At 31.8% G+C, this 25156-nt stretch overlaps 2 protein-coding genes across 5 annotated transcripts; one reads left to right on the top strand and one right to left on the bottom strand.

Annotated features, from left to right (window-relative positions):
• Nucleotides 1-7: 7 nt before the first annotated feature.
• LOC126737776 (uncharacterized proline-rich protein-like) lies at nucleotides 8-8357 on the bottom strand. The gene is made up of 2 exons (XM_050442827.1): nucleotides 8190-8357; nucleotides 8-356 (listed from the first exon to the last, which is right to left on the bottom strand). The coding sequence occupies exons 1-2, from the start codon at nucleotides 8203-8205 to the stop codon at nucleotides 133-135; spliced, it is 240 nt and encodes a 79-aa protein (XP_050298784.1). The 5' UTR covers nucleotides 8206-8357; the 3' UTR covers nucleotides 8-132.
• Nucleotides 8358-8494: 137 nt separating this feature from the next.
• Nucleotides 8495-24723, top strand: LOC126737777 (proline, histidine and glycine-rich protein 1-like). Of its 4 annotated transcripts, none has more exons than XR_007661097.1 (4): nucleotides 8495-8509; nucleotides 12263-12452; nucleotides 16543-23932; nucleotides 24092-24723. XR_007661097.1 is itself a non-coding variant. In XM_050442828.1 (2 exons), exons 1-2 carry the CDS (start codon nucleotides 23911-23913, stop codon nucleotides 24301-24303), a joined length of 234 nt encoding a protein of 77 aa, XP_050298785.1. In that variant the 5' UTR covers nucleotides 23766-23910; the 3' UTR covers nucleotides 24304-24429. The 4 variants fall into 4 exon arrangements, 1 of the variants encoding a protein (XP_050298785.1); XR_007661098.1 differs by lacking the exon at nucleotides 8495-8509 and adding an exon at nucleotides 8683-8697; XR_007661096.1 differs by lacking the exon at nucleotides 8495-8509 and having other exon boundaries at nucleotides 12060-12452.
• The last annotated feature ends 433 nt before the right edge of the window (nucleotides 24724-25156 follow it).

The raw sequence follows: 25156 nt of genomic DNA, 5'->3' as shown, positions 1-25156 counted from the left end.
AAAACAGTTTTTGAGCTAACTAAAGTCTATATTAAAATCATAATTGTGCTTATATACATACATATGAATAAATAGAAATATTATGTTTTTAATAAAAAAATATCATATTTAAACTAATCTTTCCATCTTCTTCTACCATCTCCAACCATGACAATGATGGCAACCATAAAAAACACTGCTATGTCCGCATGGTGGGCCTGGTGGTGGTGGAGGTGGGTGCCAATGGTAATGATGAGGTGGTGGCGGAGGTGGTCCACCAAATGGTGGTGGAGGTGGCGGATGATGTCCGTGAAATGGTGGTGGCGGGGGTCCGCAGTGAGGTGGAGGTGGTGGCGGAGGACCGTGATGGTGATGACCTAGTTGAGATTATTTTGTTTATTTTATCGTAAAACTTATTGTTATCACTTGCTTAAAATTAGATTACATTACAAAAATTAAAAATTTTATACTTGAAAAAATTATATTTGACCGGCATCACTTATGATTATTGAGTTGTCTATATTTAGTTTATTATTTTGTGTAAAAATAAATACATATATATATATTATTTTATTATTATTTTTACATAATTTTGCTTAGAACTGTGAAACTGTGACATAGTCCCGTATTCATTGCTATGCTAAGAGCCTTTTTGAAACAGTAAAAAACATATTCGAATTTATTCCATCATTTTAATGATTATGTTTAAAATTTTAGAAACAACGTGGCATGAAAAAAGTTATATAAACTACCTACATAAAATTTTCCCGATTCCTGACCTTACCCCTTCTTGAGTAATTAAAACAAAAGATCGTGAGTGTAGGGTGATAGTATCAAACGTAAAAATGTTGTTAGAAGACGAGTAGTAAATTTTATACTCGAAATATACTTTTTTCTTCACCATTCTTCTAAGATTCCAGAGTTTTTATATAAAAAACCACCACATACGTCAAGGCATATATATAATAAATCTGTATAGAGTGTTTCATTAAGGGTGGCGAAGTACCATATCTTAGCAATGAATAATTCAGGAAAAAATAGTATTAAGTGAAAGTAGCCAAAAGAAATTTCTGCAACGCTATTTAGTTGACGTAAAGCTGGATTTTCTTGTCCAATTCTCTGCTATTTCCTATGTTCAAACCATCATTTAAAATGCTTATCTTGAGATATTTATGGTTGTCAGTATATTCGATTTGTGTATCTCTTAGTTCTAAGTACTTTCCTTCATCTCCCACCATTTAATAAAATTTTATTGGATGATATTAATAATGAAGAGATGAAAATGAATAATAATCAATGAATAATATATATAATACATGAATAATAATAACGAAAGAATACTTTGGAAACTTTGAAAAAAAGAAAACTAAATATTTAGGAGTCATAATTAATCAACACCTCAAATGGGCAGAAGACATTAATCATCTTGCTGGAAAAATTAGACATTTGGTTCAAACATTTTACATACTAAGAGAAATTTGAAGCACTAAACTTTGTATTCTCTTTTATAAGTCCTTAGTAGAATCTTTAATAATATACTGCATCATAGCATGGGGCGGTACCTACAAAAGTACATTGCTGCCTTTAAATGTAGTACAAAATTATGTTTTAAATAAAATTAATTTTAATTTAAAATTTTCATTTATAAAGAAAGTTAAATCATCACACTGAACTTTTGAATGAAAATATGTATAAGCAATATAGTACGTCTGTATATTTAGTATGTGTGTTAATTTTTTCATACCTCTGAAATATCTAAAAGAATTACTCATTCACAATTCACCAGAAATAATGCTCTTATTGTCCTTTCCTTTAAACATGAGAAGCATAAATTTAAAGTTTATAGACAGCTTGGGACCCAAATTTTACAATTTGTTGCAAAGGAAAATTAAATTAATAAAAAACAAAAAAAAATTAATGAATTATGGCCAAAGAATAAATCTTTATAAATATAAAAATGTTCCAATCATGCATATTAAATTGATTTAGGAAAATTGTTTTATGGTAAATATTTTCATTCTGTAAACAATATCTATTTATTTAAAATACAAAATTATTATTAATTCAAATTACTATTCATTTACTTATTATTATTTTTTATGGGTGTTTTCTAGATTTAAAATTGAATAGTTGTTTTTTTGTAGATATAGGTTTTTTTTTATCACTTGTGAATGTATATAATAGAAAATTTATTCATATTTTTTTTGCTGTATCTTAGCTAAATATTCCAATGAAAATATATCTTTAAATATAAAAGCACATACAGGTATTAGGTTACCTAGGTGCTTAGGGTTAAACAAGAAATGTTATGTTGAATACTTTATGTAATATATTTGATTTGATTTGATTTCATACTTTTTTTAAATGGCTTAATTGATAACCCCACTTGATGTATTCTTCGTTTATTTTAATACTTACTTAGTTACTTCGTAACATGTAGTGGATATCATCCCGATCTTTTGTAAATATTACTTGGTCATCAGCAAAATGCAAGCTGTGCAACAGTTTATGATCTCCAGTTGAAATATACGTATGTAAATCCACATTTATTTTTCTAAAATCCTCTCCAAATAAATCTTAAAGAGCATAGGTGCAATGCAGCAGCCTTGGTGGAGTCCTTTGATCACCTTTATCTCCCTGCCACTCTTTCTCCAACCTTTACTAAACTAGTCACATCTTCATATAACTTCCTCATGGCAATAATGTATATCGGTGGAATTCTTTTATCTTCTAGCACTTACCACAACTTGGCTGGGGACACTATAATACATTATTTGAAGGTCGGCAAATACCAAATGTGTCTTCATATTGTGTTCCAAGTACTTTCCTATTATTTGTTTTAGAATCAACGCATTGTCTATACAAGAACGACCAGTATGAAACCCACTCTGATCTTCAGCTCCTTCCTAACAATCTTCAATTCGGCTTTCCGTACAACCTCGTATAATTATTTCTATCGCCTTTGTTCTTGTATAGATTGCTGATATATGCAGTTTTCCATTCTGGGGGTAGTTTTTCGCCTCTCAAGAATAAATTAAAGGCATAAGCCAATAGCTGAAATAGTTTGTCAGGGCCATTTTTAATCAGTCCTATGGGCACTTTTCTAGGTCCTGGAACCTTTTTTTACCGTTTTTATACCGGTATGTTTTTTTAATTTCTTTTAGTGTTATTTATTTCAGTTGTTGCGCAATAGGTAATATTATATTTTGTATTATTAATATCTTGAATCAATCTCTTGTCAACATTTTCCCATAGTATTTTACCTATGTTTTAGCAACTGTTCGATTATCTTTTACCTGTAGCTGTTTTCCAAGCTTCTTTACTTTTAACGTTATCCAAAAAATGCATATATACTCTATTGAATATTTTTGTATTTTTTACATACTAATTTTTTTAATTTAGTAACTTGTACTTTTTCGTATCTTGCTTCGTTTCCAAGAAAGAAAAATTTATTGCATGTTCTTAATTGCCAATATATTCTACGCAACTAACATGATGTTAAGATCTGAAGGGCATATCCCCTTTATAGTATAAGAATTTTTTTTGAGACTCAACTTTAATGTCCAAAAACCTGATAAAGTTGCATCATTAGATAGGTAAGATCGATGCAATTGAGGTCGAGAATAAATTAATAAAAATGACAGAAGGTTACAATAAATTTTTTAAAGTGCGTTTATTTATTTGGCTGCATAATATCACTATTATTTTGTTAAGCTACAATCAATTCCCAAATGGTCTTCCATTCATCTCAATACATTTCTTCAAACGACGTTTCATTAACCTTCTAACTCAATAGAAAATTTCTCGTTTGTTATGTGTTTTGCGGCAAAAATCTATGACTTGCGGTTCTAAATGGTACAACTTGTCAACAAGAACCGAATAAACTAGTTATATTAAATAACTCTAAAGGAAATAATCCAGAGGGTTTAAATTAGGCAAACGATGGGGCCACCAAGTGGGTCCGTTCCGCCCGATCCGTCAGTTTATATAAGTTGTATTTAAATAATATTACACTAAAATGAGGTGATAAACCATCGTGCGTGAAAAATATTTCTGCTCTTGATCTGATTGGAACTTATTGCAAAATATGTCTCAAAAAATTTAATAATGACGGCCCGTTTAAACGCTGAGGCATAACATATAGTCCTATTAATTATTAATCTATCTCCCAAAATATCTGCCCAAACGTTAATAGAAAACCTATTTTAAAATCGGTTTTCAAAAATCCAAGAGCATCTTATTTTCGTCGGCTAATACATAAGGAAATTAATAATACATTTACGCGTAAACCCTGCTTCGTTTGGAAACCACACGTTATTAAAAAAGAAACGGTCCTAATTATATTATGTCTGCATCCATTAAGAAAATTTTACTCTAAGTTATACGTCTTGATCTTACAATGCTTCAAATCTTCGCAGATGATATGGATAAAAAAGTTATTCGTATAAAATTTTTAAAACACTGCTTTTAGGAATATTTTCTTGTATAACTTCTCGTATTGATCGCAGGGATTCACTTCATCAGCATAAAGAACTCTTTCCTCAGTGTTCAATTCAGTACAATTTCCTCTATAATCAATCTTATTTGGTAGATGCACTAAAACACACTAAGTAAATAATATTATTTGATACGACTTTGGTTGCATGTTGCTATGTAAACCTCCTGTGATGTTTTTTTTTTAAATGCCTATATACCTATTTAAATACTGATTAGAAGTTTTTGCCGAGTAAGGACTATTAAATTGGTATTTATTTTTTTCTCGAAAACGAAGCTGGATACGAAACAAATTTTAATAACAAGAAAGTTGCATTTTTTATTGCTTAAATTTAAACAAATTGGTAAAAAAGTCAGAGGTGCACATTTTATTTGTCAAAAATATTCCTTGCCTTCCGGGACTCCACTGCACTTTATAATTTTAGCTTAATTTATTCTAAATGCCTCTAATAACAACAAACAATACTATCCAATTTTAATAAAATCGGTTAAGAGGTTTGACACACTGTTTTTTGAAAACTATGTATTTTCGTTTACAATTATTACAATAGTTCCTCTACGCTGCTTATAGCGCTCCATGTTCCTCAGTCAGTCACTTTCTTCCCACTTCTCTACGTTATTCCACTTTTTCCATCATGATCAATTCTTTGAAGATAGGTTCAAGATTTGGGATTTACCTGTACTTAACTGAAATATAACATACGTGTATCGGCCCTGTTTAGTACTATTTCGTTGGTGTGCATACCTGTCCACGGTATTCGCCGGTGTGACGCCATATCTCAATCGCTTCTAACCGATTAACCTATAGTGGACTTAATTGTCCAGTTCTTTGCCCCATACAGCAACATTGACCATATGGAAGATTTTAGTATTCTCTGCTGCCGTAATTTCAAAAGGTTCAGATTATCATAGCAGAATAGTGGTTTAATTTTTTTGGAATGTTGTTCGTTGTATCAATATTCTACACCTTATTTATTTATCTGGTCTTAGATGTTTGGTGATATACCATCAGAGGTATTGAAACTGCGTTACTCTATCTATATTTTTTATATCAAGCAGCATCAGGATAAAGTTGTCCACTGAAGACCAAAAATTTATGTTGAGCCGCTTTTTTTTTTCTTTAGTATTAACACAGTTTGGTACATAATGCAGGTCTTCTAGCTTATCACATAGGATGATAGTGTCGTCAGCATATCGTATCGTATTTATTAACAATAAATAATGTACCCCGTTTTAGAATCTTCCAAGAAATTCTGCATACTGCATGCACCTTCAGGAAGTATGTAATTAATATTAGACTTATAAACAAATAAAATTGTTATTTACTTAAAATTTAAATTTAAATTATATTTATCGCATTACTATATTTATTAGATAAGATTATTTTATACTTCATGACGGTAATCATGTGTTTACCTTAATTTAAACTATATCTAATTATATGAAGTATTAAAAAGAGTAAAATGATGAATCATGTTGTTAATATTATTGACATTAATATCTTTATATAGGGTGATAATGTCATGCAGGTATTTTAGGCGATTATAGTACTCGTCAAAATAAAAAAAATGCAATTATGCTCGAAAGGGTGTACTTTTAGTTTCTAGAGGGTGGTAAAGTTTCATTTATTTGTCTCGTATTTTAGTTTTCTCTTTTATGTTTTGTAATAATGGTTTCAAATTTGTTACTCAAAATAATTGGTCGCAGTATCCATGGCATTTAATTTAATTGGCTACAATTTCGTTTTCCAGAACTTCTTTAAAAATTGAGTTGCGAGGCTCAAAAATCTGAAATATGCTTTTGGAAAAAAGCTATTAGAATAATAATTAAACGTTGCATCAAGCGTGAATCTTGCTACATATGCCCAAGTATCAAAAAAGAAAAAGAAGAATTTCTATCTTTATAGGATTCGGTTAGTACAAAAACTAAATCAAAGGTTTTTTGGGCCCATAACTAAGTGCTCAGATAAAATCTAATGTGACAATCAAATGAGTATTAAATGTGGATTTACTGAATAGCCACAATTCTCGATGCTAGGCTTATGTCGAATCTAGGGATTCTTCAGGAGACATATGCACAATGCCTATTGATGCCTATGCCAATTGATAAAGTAATGCTTATCAGTAACATGAACTACTTTAACAACAGGATGAAGATCGTTAATAAAATATGTAGGCAAACTTTAACCATTGAAACCTTGGCAATTTAAAGACGAAATGTTCATATGAACATAGGTCAACAATAAATGCTTAAAGTGGTCGGCTTCAACTTTAATCAACTTCGGCATCTAGTATTTTAAACATTGACTGAGGAACTCTCCTGAAAATACTCGGCGTATTTCCTATAGTCAGATATCACTCAACAATTCAGACAGTCTTCCGCACCCAACGATTTCAAATGTCCCCATAAAAAGAAATCAAAAGAATTAATGTCGAGCGATCTAGGCCGCCATGGCTGCGGTCCTCCTCTTCAAATCCAATGATTTCGATAATTACCTACCATCTAGGACTTCTCACGCAAAGACACTGATGTGTGTGTCTTACCGTCATACCTGTACTACATGTAACGTCGTTCTCTAAAAGGAATTTCCGCCAATAATCCAGGTAGCTTAAGCCCAAACATCATCAGTACTCTTCGCAGCTAAGTTTGGGGGAAGGAAATGAGTACCAATCAAAAGGTCATAATTCCAAGTACCAATCAAAAGGTCTAATAATTTCAATCCAAATATTTATCGAAAAGCTGCCGTTCTTATATATATTCTGGATTATTTTCAATTACAGCATCGGAATTTTCTTCTTTTATTATGCAAATGTATAATTGCTGTTCGTGAAAAACATACTTCATCCGTGAATAATATTTGATTTAAAATTTGTTGATTTAATACTAATTTTTCATGTAACCAGTTGCAAAAATCAAGTCTTGTAGGAAAATCTGGTCCGCAATTTTTCGTGTCCTTGTTGTAGAGTACAACTCAATAGAGTTTAGCTTAACTTCTTTGCTTTGGATGGTTTTAATACTTCCTACATGTGCCGATATCTTAAAAATATCTGTTTCACATAGTCGAGCGTAAATATTGATGAAAGTTTATACATTAAGCAGCAGGCATTGTGGAAATCAATCACACAACCACCCTGCTCGTCGAGCATTATCCAGAGTCATTCCGTGAACGAAATGCATATCTATCATTTCTTGATTACTGAACTAGACCATCATGACAACTAGTAATCACCAAAACTTATAGAGAAATATTTAATAAGAGTATAAGAATATTTGAAATTTTAGAGTGAGCAGATAAGAAAACAAACATTTAGCAGTTGTCAATTTCTTCGAGAAAATAAATAATTAATTCAATTGATTTCACGTATTTTATAGGTATCTAGATATTAAATCTAAATATTAAATATTAAAAGTACTATAATAAAAACAAATCGATGTCATGCTATTTTGTTAAAAAATGCTGGCTAACATTATCCATATCTATTCACAGTTGCTCGTGGAGCAACTGTGAATCATAAGTTATTTATCAGAGGGCATATGTAATTAAAATAAAATACGTTATATTCGTTGCATTCTTTCAACATTCTTTAGAACAATATGATCATTTCTTTTAGTTTACTCTTACTAAACTCGTTTAGCTTAGAATTGGAAAAAAAAATATATATATATATTAAAAATGTTGAAACAAAATGTAATAATTTAAATGCAATTTTACTTACCCGGATGCCAAGGCATTATGAACTGCGAGATAGTAACCGTTTAATGGGTTTTATTCTACTTTAAACAAATTAATAAATATTTGTTATTTATTAAATAGAACCTATGCATAAGCTATATCATCTATATTCTAAATTTAATATTGATTGATTTTCCCGCTTGCCTAACTTTTGTTTGATAAACTGCCAATCTTATCTTATCTACTTATTTTTCACATTAATCATAAGCTAAATTTAAAATGACTAATATATAATAATAATAATAATAATAATAATACCTAGTAAGTGTTAGATATGTTAGTCATTTAAAATATTAAGAATAGGTATAAATTACTTAAAATAAGTAGTATTATTCTTTAAAAGATTTTAGGTGATACGAGACAAGTGATATTAACTAAGTTAAATCACGAGCCTTCTACCAATGCCAAAAGACTATACAGATTGGCGAATGGATCACTACATATATAAAGTTCCCAACGAGATGTTGCAACGCCGCCACCGCAACAGTAGTGTACGTGTTCGAGGTTTGAGCTCAATTATTTTAAATTTTATCTTAGTAAGCGTTTGACATCGGTGAGAGCTGTATCTGTTGCGGCAAAATTTTGGAAAATTTAATATTACGTGGCATTGATATAATATTTTTTCTAATGATGTGTAAAATCCGCATAGATTCGTAATTACAATTTTTTTATGCTGTGCATTGCATATTGAAAATTAAAGCGTTAATCTTATTAAAATAAAATACAAACTCTAATAAAAATAGAATGTAAACGTTATAAAAAAAAACTCTAAATAATAAACCTAAAAAATAAATCTTTAGATAAAAGGCCTCCTTCTTTAGCTAAATAAAAGATTAGCTTATCGTAAAAGCTGTTTCTTCCTTCCAAAAGAGTTTGAGGTAATGTGGAATTGGCAGCTTCAACAATTTTGTTTCTCAACTCTAAATTCGTTGGCCTACTATTATGATGTTTATAAATAGATAAGATAACCCCACAAATAAAAGTCATTTGGTGACACATCGGAAGATCTTGGAGGTCATTTAATAAGGCGGTTAGAAAAAGTATTTGTTAAAAATTCTTTTACTCTAACCGCATTATGAGCAGGACAGCCATCTTGTTGAAAATAGACTGATCCTAGGTCTATATTAGGAAGAAGTTGAACGGGAAGAAGAACTTGGTTTTGTAGCAACTCAAGGTATTTTTCGGCGTTCAAAGTACCAACAATGAAAAATGGATTAACAATATGGTCACCCAAAAATACCAGCCCAAGTATTTAACTTTTGAGGATACTGAGTATGGAACTGAAAACTTCTGTGTTTGTTTTCCTGAAACCAGTAACGAATAATGGAAGGTTGTCTTTACCATGCAATGGACAAGAGGACTTATCTGAAAACAAAATGTTTTCTAACAAATTGTCATTTTCATTTGCCTTTTCCATCATGGTTTTACAAAACGGCATTCTTTGCCACTAGTCTTCAGGAAACACCTCCTGAGTTTTGAATATTTAAAACATTTGTATCCATATTTTTTTTTTACTCGTCACAGTTTTATGGTGCATACCCAGTTCCTCTCCAACACTTCTACTAGATCGTGTTGAATCCAAAACTAAACCATTTCTTCCCGTCGTTCTATCTCCTGGACTTTTTTAATAGGTGATTCTTATGCCTTGGTGTAACAATTTCTACATTCTTGGAACCAAAAGTATGTCTCAAAATTTAACACGACGTTTAAAATGGTTTCAGCACAAGGAGTCGGTATAATTTTAAAATTTACTGAGAATTAATTTCTGCATTGTACTGCCGAATTGGCTCCTTAAAACCATTTAATCATTGAACTTTTTCGGAAGGGGTATAAACAGCCATAATGCCAAATATTTGAAAAAATTAAAATAGCGCTTAAAGACTCAATAGTGAGCTATGCAATCAGACAGCAAAATGCGGTCTGCAAACTGTGCCTTGCCGAAAATAGCAAATCAGACAATCGGAATCCACCGGGCCGCTTAGCAACCAGAATGTAAGCGAGAAGCGGTGTCGGCATTTATAATGCCTATGTATAGTCTTCTATTCGCCAACCTGTATATGTAAAAACACATAGTCTCACCTATTACACGTTCACTATATGTGCACACTTACAGTAATCTCTCTCCTCTCAACCTTAAAAGAGTATATTCTAAAGTAGGTAAAGAATAGGATAATTTAGTGTAGGACGCATTAGGCTAAGGGAGCGGCTCTACGAGGGTAGAATTTAAAATGATGCACATGTTATAGGGTATACTATTTTACGACTATTAGTTAGTTTTGTTTCAATATTTATTTTAATTCGTATACAGTACATGCATAAAGTAGCGGATAAATTCAATAAAAATTAAATGGACAATTTCTGAAAAAAACATTTCGATATTAATATTTGGCTTAGGGTTTTTCTACGTGAAAATTAAACATGGTGACTCAAAAAAAAGGTATGTCATCATCAATATATTTATTAAATGACAAACACAATTTTTTAATGCACAATTAGAAAGAACGCATTTTTTTAAAGGATATAGTACAAATAAATAGTGCAATAAGCAATTTTGAACGAAAAATGATGATAAAATGTAAAATTAAAGAAATATCGATCTAAATTAAATGTTCGAATTGAGCACCCTTAACAATCTGACAATAACCAAGGCAATTTAAAAATAATTTTTGAACTTTGTCAATGACATCTGTAGTAATATTTCTAATTTCCTGGTGTATTTGTTCTTTTAAATTTTCTAAACTCGCTGGCTTAGTTACATATACTTTAAGTAAAAGTAATCGAGGGGAGTTAAATCTGGCGATCTGGGTGGCCATTCAATGGACCCTCGTCTACCTATCCAACGATTTGAAAAAACGTCATCTAGATAATTGCGAACGGGTCAAGCATAGTGTGGCAAAGCTCCATGGTGCATGTCGGGTTATCTTCCAAGTCCGGATACAAAGTTATCAAAGCGGCAATAATATCATTTTGAAGAAAGTCCAAATACCTCTCACCAGGGAGAGTGTTATCAAAAAAGTAAGGTCCTAAAACTCTTCCTTCCACTATATCGCACCACACACTGACTTTTTGAGGGTGTTGTGTATGACATTCTGTGAACCAATGAGGGTTTTCGGTCGCCCAGTATCGACAATTCTGTCTGATCACATGGCCGTTTAGAGTAATTGTTGCTTCGTCAGAAAAAATTATTGGTTTTATCAATGGTTGTTATCATTACATAATTGCTGCATTTGCTCACAAAATTAATTTCGGCGATCAAAATCATCTTCCCATAGCTCTTGAAGTAAGTGTGGCACTTTGCTTTTTTCAATACTTTATGCACAGTAGATCGCGATTAATTAACATTAGTAGCCGTACCTGTGATTGTGGCTTTGGGATTATCTTGAACCGTTAACAGAACGTTAAGCTCATCTCCTTTAGTTATTGAACCCCGACTAGCTTTTTGAGTATCCCGAACATGCCCGAATTCACGAAACTTTACGTCAACTCCGCTTACCATGCTTTGGCTAATAGGCGACCGATCAGGATGAGTTGCATTAAACAACTGAACCACCTCCTTTTGATTACGCGACATATCTCCGAAACCAATCACGCACTAACCAACCAACCATTAATAATTATAATAGGTATTTCTTCAATTTTATATTTTATCATCATTTTTCGTTCAAAATTGCTTATGTAAGCACTATATCCTTTGTAAAACAATGCGTTCTTTCTTATTCTGCATTAAAAAATTGTGGTTTCTATTGAAAAAACATATTGATGGCGTTATATCTTTTTTTTGAGTCACCCTGTATATTTAATTTCCATGTAGAAAAATCCTAAGCCCAATATTAAAATCGACAGGTTCGAGCATTTTTTTCAGAAACGGTCCATTTCATTTATATTGAATTTATCTATTACTTTACGGATGCACTGTATAAATAGTTTGCCTTTACGATTTTAGATACTCTAATTTATGTTTTAAAGCATGACAATTACAAAGCATTACTGTTACATGGTGCGACGGTATAAAAGTGAAAACGGGATATTATTTGTTTGGATGATTTATTTTTTCAGATCCAGTGATGGTATTTCAAGTTTGGAAACATGAGTTTAAGACGCCATAAATATTCATTCCAAAACAAAGGCGGGATAAACATTCTTTACAACATACTTATAAATAAACTTTTAGTGTATTATTCCATCCAGTGTTGACAGAGCGTCCACCAGCCAGGAGTATTGCTTAAAATCGTTTGTATCCGAATAGGTACGCAGTAAGTAAAACCTTGTAATAACGTACTTTATTTTGTCCTATCTGTCCTATCTCAAGTGACAGTGTATTGTCATTCAAGTACTGTTATCTGCTTTAATAATATGTATATTATCTGCTAAGTGTGCTAACCCAAAAAACACATTTTCTAAGGGCCAGCATTAATATCATACTGATTTAAAATCCAAAGGGGTCTGAAGAAGTCTCGGTCTCAAAGAATTTTTTTTTTATTTTTTATTTAAAAAGTCGGTTACACTTGTTGCGCTCTTAAGATCACCATGGAAAATTAAAAGGAAAAAACGAATTACAATAAAAAATAAGCTTAATGTGGTACGGCGCAAAATTTTTTTACGTCTGTCAAAAACGATAACAAACAAACTAAAATTAATAAAATAACAAATGTAAAAAATATTATCTTAAGCGGGGTTCGACCTACTGCTAGTCCCGAAACCCACTTCAAATCAGCCGTGTAAATCGCTTATGAGACCGAGACTTTGTCTAGTCTCCTTTAGGTTTTAAAATCTAGGGTTTTTTGAGAAAACGAGCGACTTCTTTTAATTTAAATCATACTGCTTTGCTGGTAAACAAGCATTAGGTTGACGACAAGATAAAGATGTTGGTCCGGCTCACAGTGCTTCGACCAATGGACAAAAATCGAAAAAGTGACTTGTTTTTCAGAAGTATTTAAATACCTTATCTTAAAGACCACAAACTAATAGCCACTATTCCACAAAAATGTTATCGCAAATAGCATTTTTTGTTAATAAATATTTGCGCCAAAAATAATAAAATCTCGTGTGTTGACCAGTACCTTTTTGTTATTAAAACTTGAGTATACTTTGTTGGTGTTTCAAGACAGGCGGTTAAAAGTTAAAATCTTTTTTAAACATGGACAGTGTACAACAAGGTATGTACTTTAATATCATGTATTCAAAAATTTAAAAGTCGTTTATCATTTAACCATAATAAATGTAAAAGTAGTTTGCAATCATTTTATATTTCTCTTTAAATTTGAAACTTTGAAAAGGCATATAAAAAAAGCCTCTTAAAACCATTTGTAGTTTTTACATTTTATTGTTAATACATTTATATATTATCATTTCATATATAGTTTATCTGCGTCAGTCTGCGACGAAGCTTAAATTTTTTTTTCAGAGGATGTCAAATCAATAAAGAAAGCTGATCTTTTTGAGACATGGCTAGAACATCGGAATTAAAATCCAAAACTATTTATTCATGAAAAAATCCATTCCCTTTTAAATTTGAGCAATCCCTTGCCTCAAGTTGAAACTCACTTCACCAAGCAAAGCAGAAATAAAATTAATGACCTTAATAATTTTATTTTAAAATTTCAAAACGGAACTACTTGTATAGTATCATTTAAAATGTTGTTCACTATGATGGATGGTAGTGTAGCAAATATTCTCTCTGACACAAACGCAATATCCAGATGCATCATCTGTGGATCAAGTCCGAAAGAAATGAGTTTGCCAAATACCAACCGTCCTTCAAAAGTAGAAAACTACAGCTTTGGTTTGTCCACATTACCCTGCTGGATAAGATTTTTTGAGTGCTTACTTCACATTAGTTATCGATTGCAAATAAGATCTTGGCAAGTTAAAGGAGTAGAAAAAAAGAAAATAGTGAAAAACAACAAAAAGAAAATACAGTCAGATTTTAAATAAAAAGTGGGCCTGATTGTGGACAAACCAAAGCAAGGATACGGGTCAAGCAACGATGGCAATACAGCTCGCGTTTTTTACAATCCAGACTTAAGCTCTGAAATAACAGGAATAGACAAGCGTCTTATAATAAATTTTTTGACTATTCTTGGAACTCTTTCTAGTGGCTGTCACATTCAGGTACTAGAGTTTAAGAAACTTTTAGATGAGACTAAACAATTATATTTCGATTTATATAATTGGTATTACCACCGTCTATAGATTACCACTATTGTAATCTATAGACGGTGGTATTACATGCCAAGTAGGCATAAGGTTCTGGTACACGGATCTGAAATACTTGATTCATTTCCTTTACTTATAGGACAACTGTCCGAGGATGCTTTAGAAGCGAGACATAAAGAGGCAAGAAAATATCGATTATTTCAAATCGGCAAGTATTCTAGAACAAAATGTAATATGGATTTATTAAAAAGACTACTTTTAACATCAGAGCCCATTATCTCATCGCAAAGGACAGTCACTTCAAAGAAAAATGAGAATCGAAACCGGGAAGTCGAAAAATATATTATACGAGAGGAAAGGACATTAATTGATGATATAGACATACATTAAGAAGATTCTGTCAGCAGTGATTTTAGCGATAATTCTGATTCAGAATAATTTTCCTTAAACCTATATATAATATGTGTACATATTTTCCATATCTTTTTTAAGTTAAGATTTTTTTGTTATAGTTTTCAGTTTTAGTTAAAATACAAACAAAATTTTAGTTTTGATTAGATTAATTTTCACATAAAACTTAAAACATTTTCATGTTTAGCATTAGTACTGTTTATTTTTTGCTAAATTTAGGAGTTATTTTTTCCCACTTTTTACATTTATTATTTGTATCTATAATATTTTTTGCCGTATTTCCTTTAAAGAAAAATTTGTAGTTGTGTGTATATACCTTTTTATTAATGTTTTAAATACATTATATGTATAGTGATAAATTTCTCTCGTAAGAAATACCAGCATACTAAAGGTTACGAAAAAGAAATCAACTTTTACACTTATGGAAGTTATAGATTTCGTGTACTTTAAATTTGTTATGTAATTGTATTGTTGTTATTAAAAGTCAAGTAAATAATTTAATTTTCATAGGGTAACTCGGCAAGTTACTGTTATTTTTTTTATAAGAAAACTAAAAAGCAACATTTTTATTTGTCCAGCTCTTAATGTATTGGTCGCATATTTCCCTGTAACATTAGATATTAAATTCTCTAAATTCTTTCAATGAAAGGGCCTTTTATTAGTGCAAAGTTGCATAAGTTTCGGAGCATTACGCTTACCCCAATAGAAGTAACTGATTTTTGTCCCAAGGTCCTATATACTCGAAGCACTGTGCGGCTCGTATATGACCGTCTGTCAAAATATAGCCGAACAAATAGAATTAAGATAAAAGTTTAGTACTTGGTAGTTAAAGTATGTCTTGGTACATAATTTTTTAGCAAAAGCTATTTATGTAACGATGGTCTAGGATTTTTCTTTGTTTCAACAGAGTGGTCCCTTTGATAAAGTCACGGCCTACGGCCGAAAACACAAGGCGGATATTAGTACATTTTTTCTCACGCTGAATACTTATTTAATTTTATTTGAATATCTCCGATAGCCTATTAGGACAGCGTACAACTGACAAAGTCTAATTACTTGCGTGTCTATTAGCCGTATTAGCAAATATTCCAGAGACACAAATGTCATTATAAAAATGAAGTTTACATAACAAAATTTAAGTCATTGTGAATTTTATGGCATAATGTATATGATATATATCTTACCATGCTTTCCGTCTAATAATACAGGATATTAGTTAAAAAACCTTTTTAAAACATGCATTTCCGTGAAATCATCAGGTCAACTTATACACATAAAGTTTAGCTTTTGATACTTTAACTAAAATCTATAACAAGAATATTTAATTGACCACAAATATTGCCGTATACATAAATAAGTGATTAAAGGACTATTCTATATTTAAATATTATTCCAAAATCCGCTCCTAAATTTGTCTTCCGAGAAAATGCGCATAAACGGGATCTCAAATTTCTCATTGTATTTTTTGTTGACACAGTAATAACCCGAAGATAAGATTAAAAAGTTAATTTAATATATAAATCTAAAATACAAAATTCACTTTTAGAACTGGCTAATCATTAAGTAGAGTGTCTAAAAGTAATTGTTTTATTGTTATAATAATGCCACCACCACCATTTGGTAAGCTTATTATTACTATATTACTATTTACATTTTAAAAATAAGAAATTTCTTAGCTTTCAAATAATATCCTGTATGTCGTATAAGTAGAGTGATTAATATATATTTTAAAAACTTCTTAGTGCATATTATGTTTTTTACTTGTTTAGATCCTCCACACCATCACGGACCTCCGGGTCCTCCACATCATCACGGACCACCACATCATCATGAACCACCACATCACGGACCTCCACATCACCACGGACCTCCACATCACCATGGACCTCCACCGCCACCCCATGGCTGGCCTTCATGTGGACATCGCTCACATTTCCCTGGTTGTAATCACTGTCACGGTTGGAGGTGGTAGTGATGAGTTTTAAAAATTTTTACTGTACTTTTTTTATTGTTAGTCTCAAATATCAGGATATATCTTTAATATAAAAATGCAAAGATCGTTAAGTTATGATAAACAGTTTTGTTGTAGTGTCTTTAGAGGGCTTAGCGAATAGTAGACTATCTGTCCATTATAATTTTTATCACGATGTTCAAAAATCTGAGAAGATTGTTCAAGACAATGTTGGCAAGCCTACAAATGATGTTTTCATGTAAATGTTATTTTCTATTAATAAAAAACTTGAAAAGATTTAAATATTTGTTGAGGGTGTCAGAACGTTAGCTTCTAAATTTGCAAAAGCTAATAATAAAAACATATCAGATACTTGAAAAGATGCTGAAATCGCCGGCAAAGAATGAATGAGAGAACTTGTAAAATGACGTGAAAAACAACTTTCAATTCGAAAACCAGAGGCTAGTAGTTTAAGCCGAATGACAAGTTTAAACAAACCTAACGTTGGACTTTTTTACGACAATATTAAACAGGCGCATAGAAAATATGGTCCAATTTCCCCAGATAAAATTTGGAACCTGGATGAAACAGAGCTGAGCATAGTTCAAGAACAAGGAGCATAATTGCTTCGAAAGGTGTAAAGCAGATAGGCAGTGCTACTTCAACTGAAAGAGGGACTCTCGTAACTCTTCTTGGTGCAGTGATTGGAATCGGTAATTCGTTGCCTCCTATGTTGATCTTTCCACGAGTCCATTTTAAAGAAAGAATGCTTTTTGGAGGACCAGTAGGATGCATCGGCACAGCAAACCCATCAGGTTGTTCAAATGAAAAATCGTTTATGAAATGTTTGATATTTCATGAATTCTATAAAAAGCTCTACGGATGATTGCATCCTGTTAATTCTAGAGCTTTAAAAAACTATTACAACCAAGCCGTTCGAACCTGGCTTCTCAACAACAAAGGAAAAAATACATACAACGTTGCAGTGGCCTTGGAAACAGCATATTCTCATGCCTTTAGTCCAGGTAATATCTTGTCCAGATTTTGAAAATTAGGAATATTCCCGTTAAATGAAGACATCTTTACTGACGATTTCCTTTGTTCCACGTGACCGATAAAATAAGTCAAATATAATTGTAATTAATTGGTTAATTGATTAATTAATTCAGGCAATTAGGATATAAATTTAATTAAAATATTTGCAATTTTAAAGAATCTATGGCTCAACTGCCTAGAATTGTAAAATAACATTAATTTTATAGTAATTAATTAGTTAATTAGTCCAGGCAGTTGAAATATAATTTTAATTAAAGTAACTACAATTTTACAGAATCTATGACTTAACTGCCTAGAATTGTAAAATTTTTCATTAACTAATTAGTCCAAGCAATTGGACCACAATTATTATTTTTCAATTCCAGGCAGTTGAGTCTTAATTAAAATTTAAAGCTCTTTAATTAAAATTACGAATTTGCAGCCTGGTCAGAGATATCAATATGCGATTTTGAGAACTTTTTAAGTTTTTATGCCTTTCACAACTAGTTAAAATTAGGCTATTATACATACATATGTTATATTACGATTCAATTTAAAATTTTCAAAAAAAGACGCAAAAGTTTTAAGACAGCGCCCAGTAGCGTCTACGGTCAAATGCAATTCTTAATTTTTATAAAGTATGATATATACCAATAAGCATTCCTTTAAACGAGAAAAACTAATGAGTTCGATTACCCAATCAGTTTAATAAAGTTACATCAATATTTGCGAAATAATCAAACCAGATATATTAGGAGTAAAGTGTTTATTAATATCTTAGCAGAGCGCTTTTGGCTTTCAGCATATGAGCATTTTAAGCAAGACTACAAATATCACACAACTAAATGTAGATGAATGTACAATATTTGAAAAAAGGGAAGACGTTAGTACTCTCCCATGTTGAGGTTTACATTTAAATTAACTGACAATTAGCACTGTTGATGGCTCATATGCGAAAAGCGCTCTGCTAAGATATTAAAAAACACTTTGCTTCTAATATATCTAGTTTGATTTTTTCGTACTATCCTGTGAGTAACATTTAATTAAAAACAGATCTAACCTTCCTTCACCATTTAATTTTTCTGGATAGGTTTCTAGGAAGGCCTAAAGAAAAAAATTGAAATTTGTTAAGGATTTTGGTGCCATAATGTAGAATTTCTTTTGCCTAAATTTGTGAAAATCCCATTCTAAGAAATACTAATAATTTTCACAAATTTCTCATGGCGCTTTATTATTTTTTTATTAGGCCTTATGACTAATATCCGAAACACAGCTGAGAAAATATATTCTTAGTGGAACACCCGGACATATTCTATCAAGTCACTTTAAAATGTAATTAAATAGAAACTACAATTATTTGACTAGCATAGACAATAAACTTTAATAAATTAGTCTTTTATAATGACCACCCACTAGCCTTTGACAAAGCTGTGCGTTCAAACAACTCGTGTCGTACTTGGGTACGAGTTTTACAATCTACAATATGTAAATGGTTTATTCGTACAATTCTATTAATTTGTTTAGCAGCTTGTCTTATATAGCTGATGGTATATCGTATACCTTATTTTTTTATAAATCTAATGAGGTAAGGCATAGTGCTCTCACACATTTAGATAATACGAGTAGTAATAATAATAATAACCCCCGTGGGAGACCGAGATCAAAGAATAGTACTCCGTTATGCTCTGCTTGTCGTAAAAGGCGACTAAAGGGGAAACCTGGGCAACCAATGTTAAATGGTAGCAGCACGAACTTAATAAATATACTGCTAATACATATGGCCACAATACCCAAAAATGACCACTGCCTGGTGGCCACCATGTTTATAGTGGTTGTGTCCTTTTGATGTTGGTCACTCTGAACATTTTTAGTATTACCAACAAAAAATATATTAAATAACGGTAATAAAGTTAACGACGCTGACGTTTGGCGTGTGAGTATAGCGGATTGCCTAGTTTTTGGTCGATTTGTAAACGACGCTTGGGTATATCGTCTGGAACAGGCCATGTATCTTCCTCCTTATTTAATACGTAAATAATGTATCATCATCTTTATTTGAAGGTTTTTGGTTCTGTTTCTCAAAACCGAATTATTGTCAATTGTCTGTGTTGTTTATGATAAAACAATATATTTTTACTATATAAACCCTTGCTAATTACAAACCTTCATAAAATCATCTATATTTTGATTTTTATAGATGGTTGTACCTATTAATGTGGAAACATGAAAGGAAAGTAAGACTCGTCATAGTAAAAATAGAAAGAAAATAAAAGTGTTTTTAACTGAATTTGTTAAATAAATACAAGCAAAAGTTTAAATGAAGATCATCATTTTCATGGTATTAGGATTTATAAGATTTAAATTTAAGTTTAGATTTATCAGATTCAAAATTATCAGAATAATAAAATAAATATTTTACAGTACATGCATCTAATCCAAGTTGATTGAAACTTTGTCTCATTTTAGGAGAGAATTACTTTCTTTCATAAATTTTAACGAAAATCTCAAAGAAGTACAAGAAAATCACAGATTTAATGCAACAATCTCAAATTCTTACCTATGTGTAACTTTCTATTTTGAATTTTTGTAAACATAACCTCTCAAAAACTTTAATTGTTTTGTTTCCCTATAGATGGCACAACTAAAATTTGTCAGAGTGACCAACATCGAAAGGACACAATCACGCAAAATGGCGGCCCCCTAGTAGTGCTCATTTACTTTTCATTGAATTGGCAGTCCAGGTATATTTATGAAGTTCGTGGGTAGCAGATACCCATATAAATGGAGAATAACCGAAGCCTCAGAGAAAGGTCGCCAGGGGATCGCCAGGGCATGTCTGGAGCCGGCGCTGGACATAACAGCATGCGGACTGTTGGTGGCACGGTGCTGAGGAGGCTCAGACGGGCTTCTGTCATACAAGAAACTACAGCTCCATCGCAACTCCAATTTGCACATGGTCTACAAACATCAACCAGGGCCCAACCTGTTAAAAGTGTTGCACAGGAAACTTATCCAGTGCTCACTCAAACAGGGTTACCGAGACAGCGCTTAAAATATACATTTGCCATGAATTTATCTATAATGTGCATTTTCAGATGATTGGCTACAGAAAACAGCTACATGCCGAATTCTGCAGAAAATATCCAAATGTGCACGTGACTGAGAGTCCCTGACCAATACTGCGTCATTCTTAGAAACAACTTGATCCCAGAAACTCGAATTAACTCTATTAAAAGGGAAATTGCAGCACAAATAAATTATCAAAAGGCCTTAAATGAAGGAAGGGACAATTTGCAGGACAATGACGACGAAGAGAGATCAGAAGTGAAGAAGAAAACTTACACTCACCAGACCAAGCATCATTACCAGAAGTGATAATAAATTAAGAGGCCTAAAACGAAGACCAGAATAATGAACATAATGATAAAGTACATTTTTAGCTTAGAACAAAGTTTAGAAGGGTAATGACAGAGTATGAAAGCACAAACCCCTCAACAAAACCAGCTTTTCCTAGAGTTAACTCTTTCCGCAAATTGGCAATTTTTCTTAATGCTGCTTACAGTTACGATACTTGAACAGCTTCAAAGCTGCTAAAGTGTTACACATAATGAAAGACCGACACCGCCTTAGGAAAGCAGACTATAAACAAAGATTAAAGATATTAGGAAAGACATTGGCCGGCTAAAGGAATATATCGGAGATATCAGAACCAGAAAAGTATAAGAAAGAGTAGAGGAAACAATGCGTCAGACCCAACAATATACGCAGCAGGACCCAGAAAACTGTACTCCGGAACAATGCCTAGACACCCTTAAACAAAAGTTATCTATTTTTTCAGGTCGCTTAAGAAAGTATAAATCCAGTAATAAAATAAAACAAGATAATTTCCTTTTTTGAATGCTCAGAGAAGCAATTTTATCAAAAGCTTAACGACAAATTTCTCACTAAAGAAAACATGTAGGGGTTCTGGGGACTCAACTAACAACACCTAGTGAATGCAACCTCGACACTGAATGCTTGACTGAAGAACGAGCAAAGTGTCAAAAATGGTAGTTTTTCCATTTTCAGTTGAGGAAGAGACTAACGTCAGAAAAAAGCTACATAACGAGAAAGCTGCAGGCCCAGATCATGCCCAAAATTACTGGATAAAGAAATTATGATCAACACATCAACAACTGACCGACAGGACTGAAGGTAACATTTACCTCTTGTTCAAGGACTGCCAAAACACTCAAGATTCGGCTAAATATTAATCAAACAGAACGTATTTACAGACATTAGTGACCAAAATAGCATCATAGCGGCTCAACAGACAGGATGTACCACAGGTGCCATGGGGTGTAAAGAACAAGTGTTATTATTATTATATTATTATTGACTCCATAGTTTGCAATCGGGCATTTAAGAAACAAGAGAAACCTTTTTGTAGCATACATTGACTACCGAAAAGCTTTTGATGCAGTTCCACATAAAGGAGTTACTAATGTACTTAAATTGTACAAATAACTACATAATTTCCTTTTTAGAATTTACTATGGCATCTTGCCGAACATCAATAAAACTTCAGGTGCCTAACGGTAACTGCATTGGAACTAATATGATTTCTATTCGTAACGGTATATTCAAGGGAAAGTCTATCTTATTGTGGTCAAAGTAAGCTGATTTAAAGCAACTTATCTTGGTCCAAAGTTGCTTCTTTTTTTAGTTATAGGGTGTTAAATTTAGAAAATCAAGATCATATTTATTTCATATTTTTGAACATTTTGCGATATACCAATTTGAAAATTGGTACCTGAGAAACTCGAAAATGGGCCTCTTTTTACTGTCTTTCTAGATTTGTATATTAGTATATGAGACATTGAGAAACATTAAGAGCGACAAAAAAAAACGAAAAATAAAAAATGCAAAAGTCAACAAACCAAAACCTACCTCTATATAAAACAACTTAATCTTAAAAACAATAAGAAAAAAATAGAAAGAAACCCTACGAGTTTATCCTTACATTTAATTGATTGCAGGAATCTCGTTGTAGATAATTACAGCATTTTACGAAAATCTAAATCTGAAATATGTTAAATAATACCGAGGAATGCCTATCCTTGTCTTAGCCTATCAAAAAATCTGTTGACATTATGTACTTCATCTCTACGTCGCAATTTGTTAAACGAATAGGAAGATGAGTATACAGGTTGGGAAATTAAAGATCACGCACTATCTAAAATGGCGAGAACATTTTTGGGGCTATTTATAGATTTCTCTCGAGCTTTCGATTATGTCGATCATAAGATTCTAGTGCAAAAAGTAATATCTTACGGACACGATACAATATGATACGATACAATACGATTTCAATTCTTGATCAGAAGGGAGATAAGGTGGAAGTGAGATAATGCAAATTTCCCTCCTTGAAAAACAGAATTTCCCTCCTGCATATCTAAATTAACGTGTGTTTTTATAGGAGTGATTCATTTTGAATAAACTCCATAGCTATACTCCATATTTTAACTTATTAAGTATTTTTCTCATTTATTCAGAAACAGTAAAAAAAGTGCTAATATTAAAAAGGTAACTTTTAAAATAAGGTTACAATTTTCATTCGCATCTATAGTTAAAGGGGTGAACTTTATGCGTGTTTGAATTTTTGAAGTAAAACTTGGGTTGGGCAGGAAACTGGCGAATGCGTTACGAAAAGTGTGGTCAGGTGAGGCGAACGAGAAGGAGATATGAGTTAGTGGAGATAGAAAGAGTATATACAAACATATGATATATATATACTTATAAATAGAGATAAATAAGTTTTACTTCAGTCGTGTGGTCTCAAGCACTAATTTTTATTTTTACATTTTTTATAAGAACAAGATTATTAGGAGTGATATGTCATTAAATCGACACTTGTAACGATACTGTAAAATTGTAAGTATTACATTCTCTATTTTTAAACATCGTTGCAAAATACACTCCTAAATTTACCTTCCGAGAAAATCGGGATAAACGAGTTGTCATATTTTTCATTGTTTTTTATTGACGCAGTAATAAACGAAAGATAAGATTAAAAAGTTAATTTAATATATAAATCCGAAATACAAAATTTAATTCTAGAACTTGTTAATCTGTAAGTTGTTTTGTGTCTTGAATTAATTGTTTTATAATAATGCCACCACCACCACCATTTGGTAAGTTCATTTTAAAAAAGGTTTTAAGGTTAAGTATTTTTTTAGGTTTTAAATCTTATATGTGCTATATGACGTAACTATTCATGGAGTCACTAGTATATTATGTTTTTAAAACTTGTTAGCACGTATGTTTTATCACTTATTTAATCACTTCTTCAGGTCCTCCACACCACCATGGACCTCCAGGTCCTCCTGGTCCTCCACATCATCACGGACCTCCACATCATCATGGACCACCACATCACGGACCACCACATCACCATGGACCACCACATCACCATGGACCACCACCGCCACCCTACGGCTGGCCTTCATGTGGACATCGTTCGAGATTCTTTGGTTGCAATCACTGCCAGGGATGGAGGTGGTAGTGATGAGCTTTAATATTTTTTAGTGTTATTAGTTTTTGCTAATTTAATAATCTACTGGATTTATACATGATGAAATGTTTTAACTTTTTATTTTTATATTATAATATAATGTTTCAGCTTTAGAAAGAGGTGCTACAGAATATTATAATTAAAATAGTCTAGAACTATCTCGATACACACCTTTGGTAGATTACCCTATAACAATATATCGTAATGTTGTTATAGCGGTGTTGATACATCGATATGTATAGACATTTTTAATATCATGAGAAAGTCCTCAATAATTTCAGAAGTTAAAATTTCCTATTGCTTGGTATGCAATTTTTAAGAAGAATGATTAAATACTGATTTAAAAACTTTACATATTTTGGTACATATAGTGTTTTTGTTTTTAATAAAATCAGCGACGTTAATGAAGAACTTGTTTATTGTCATTAAAAATATTGTAACCCCATTATTAAAATTATCTAAATGTATACTGGCTTAACAGCCATCCTTTACTAGTATGGGGTGTCTTCAACTAGAACATATCCATACTAATGCTCAACAAAAATATTCAAAGGAAATTTATGGAAATTAAGGAAGGAAGGGGAGATTGGATTTTAATTTTTTTTCCATAGTACTTTTCATTTGAAAGTTTTTTCTTTAAATTTAATTTGCTTTTAGTAGATTTAATATATTATAGGGTGTTTGAAAACTTGAAGATTAATGATCTACTTACATTTCATTTTCTAATTAGGATTATAACTTGTTAAGATTTTCTTTTAATGTAACGTTTTAGCTAGACAGGGCTAATTAAACAAATAACTTATAGTAAATATTTGAGGCGGAAAGTACCCGTGTTCACTTCTGC

The sequence above is a fragment of the Anthonomus grandis genome, chromosome 6, assembly GCF_022605725.1.
Source record: "Anthonomus grandis grandis chromosome 6, icAntGran1.3, whole genome shotgun sequence".
NCBI classification, from domain to species: domain Eukaryota; kingdom Metazoa; phylum Arthropoda; class Insecta; order Coleoptera; family Curculionidae; genus Anthonomus; species Anthonomus grandis.
Note: the sequence above shows the minus strand (reverse complement) of the source record. Positions and strands in the feature narration are given on the sequence as shown.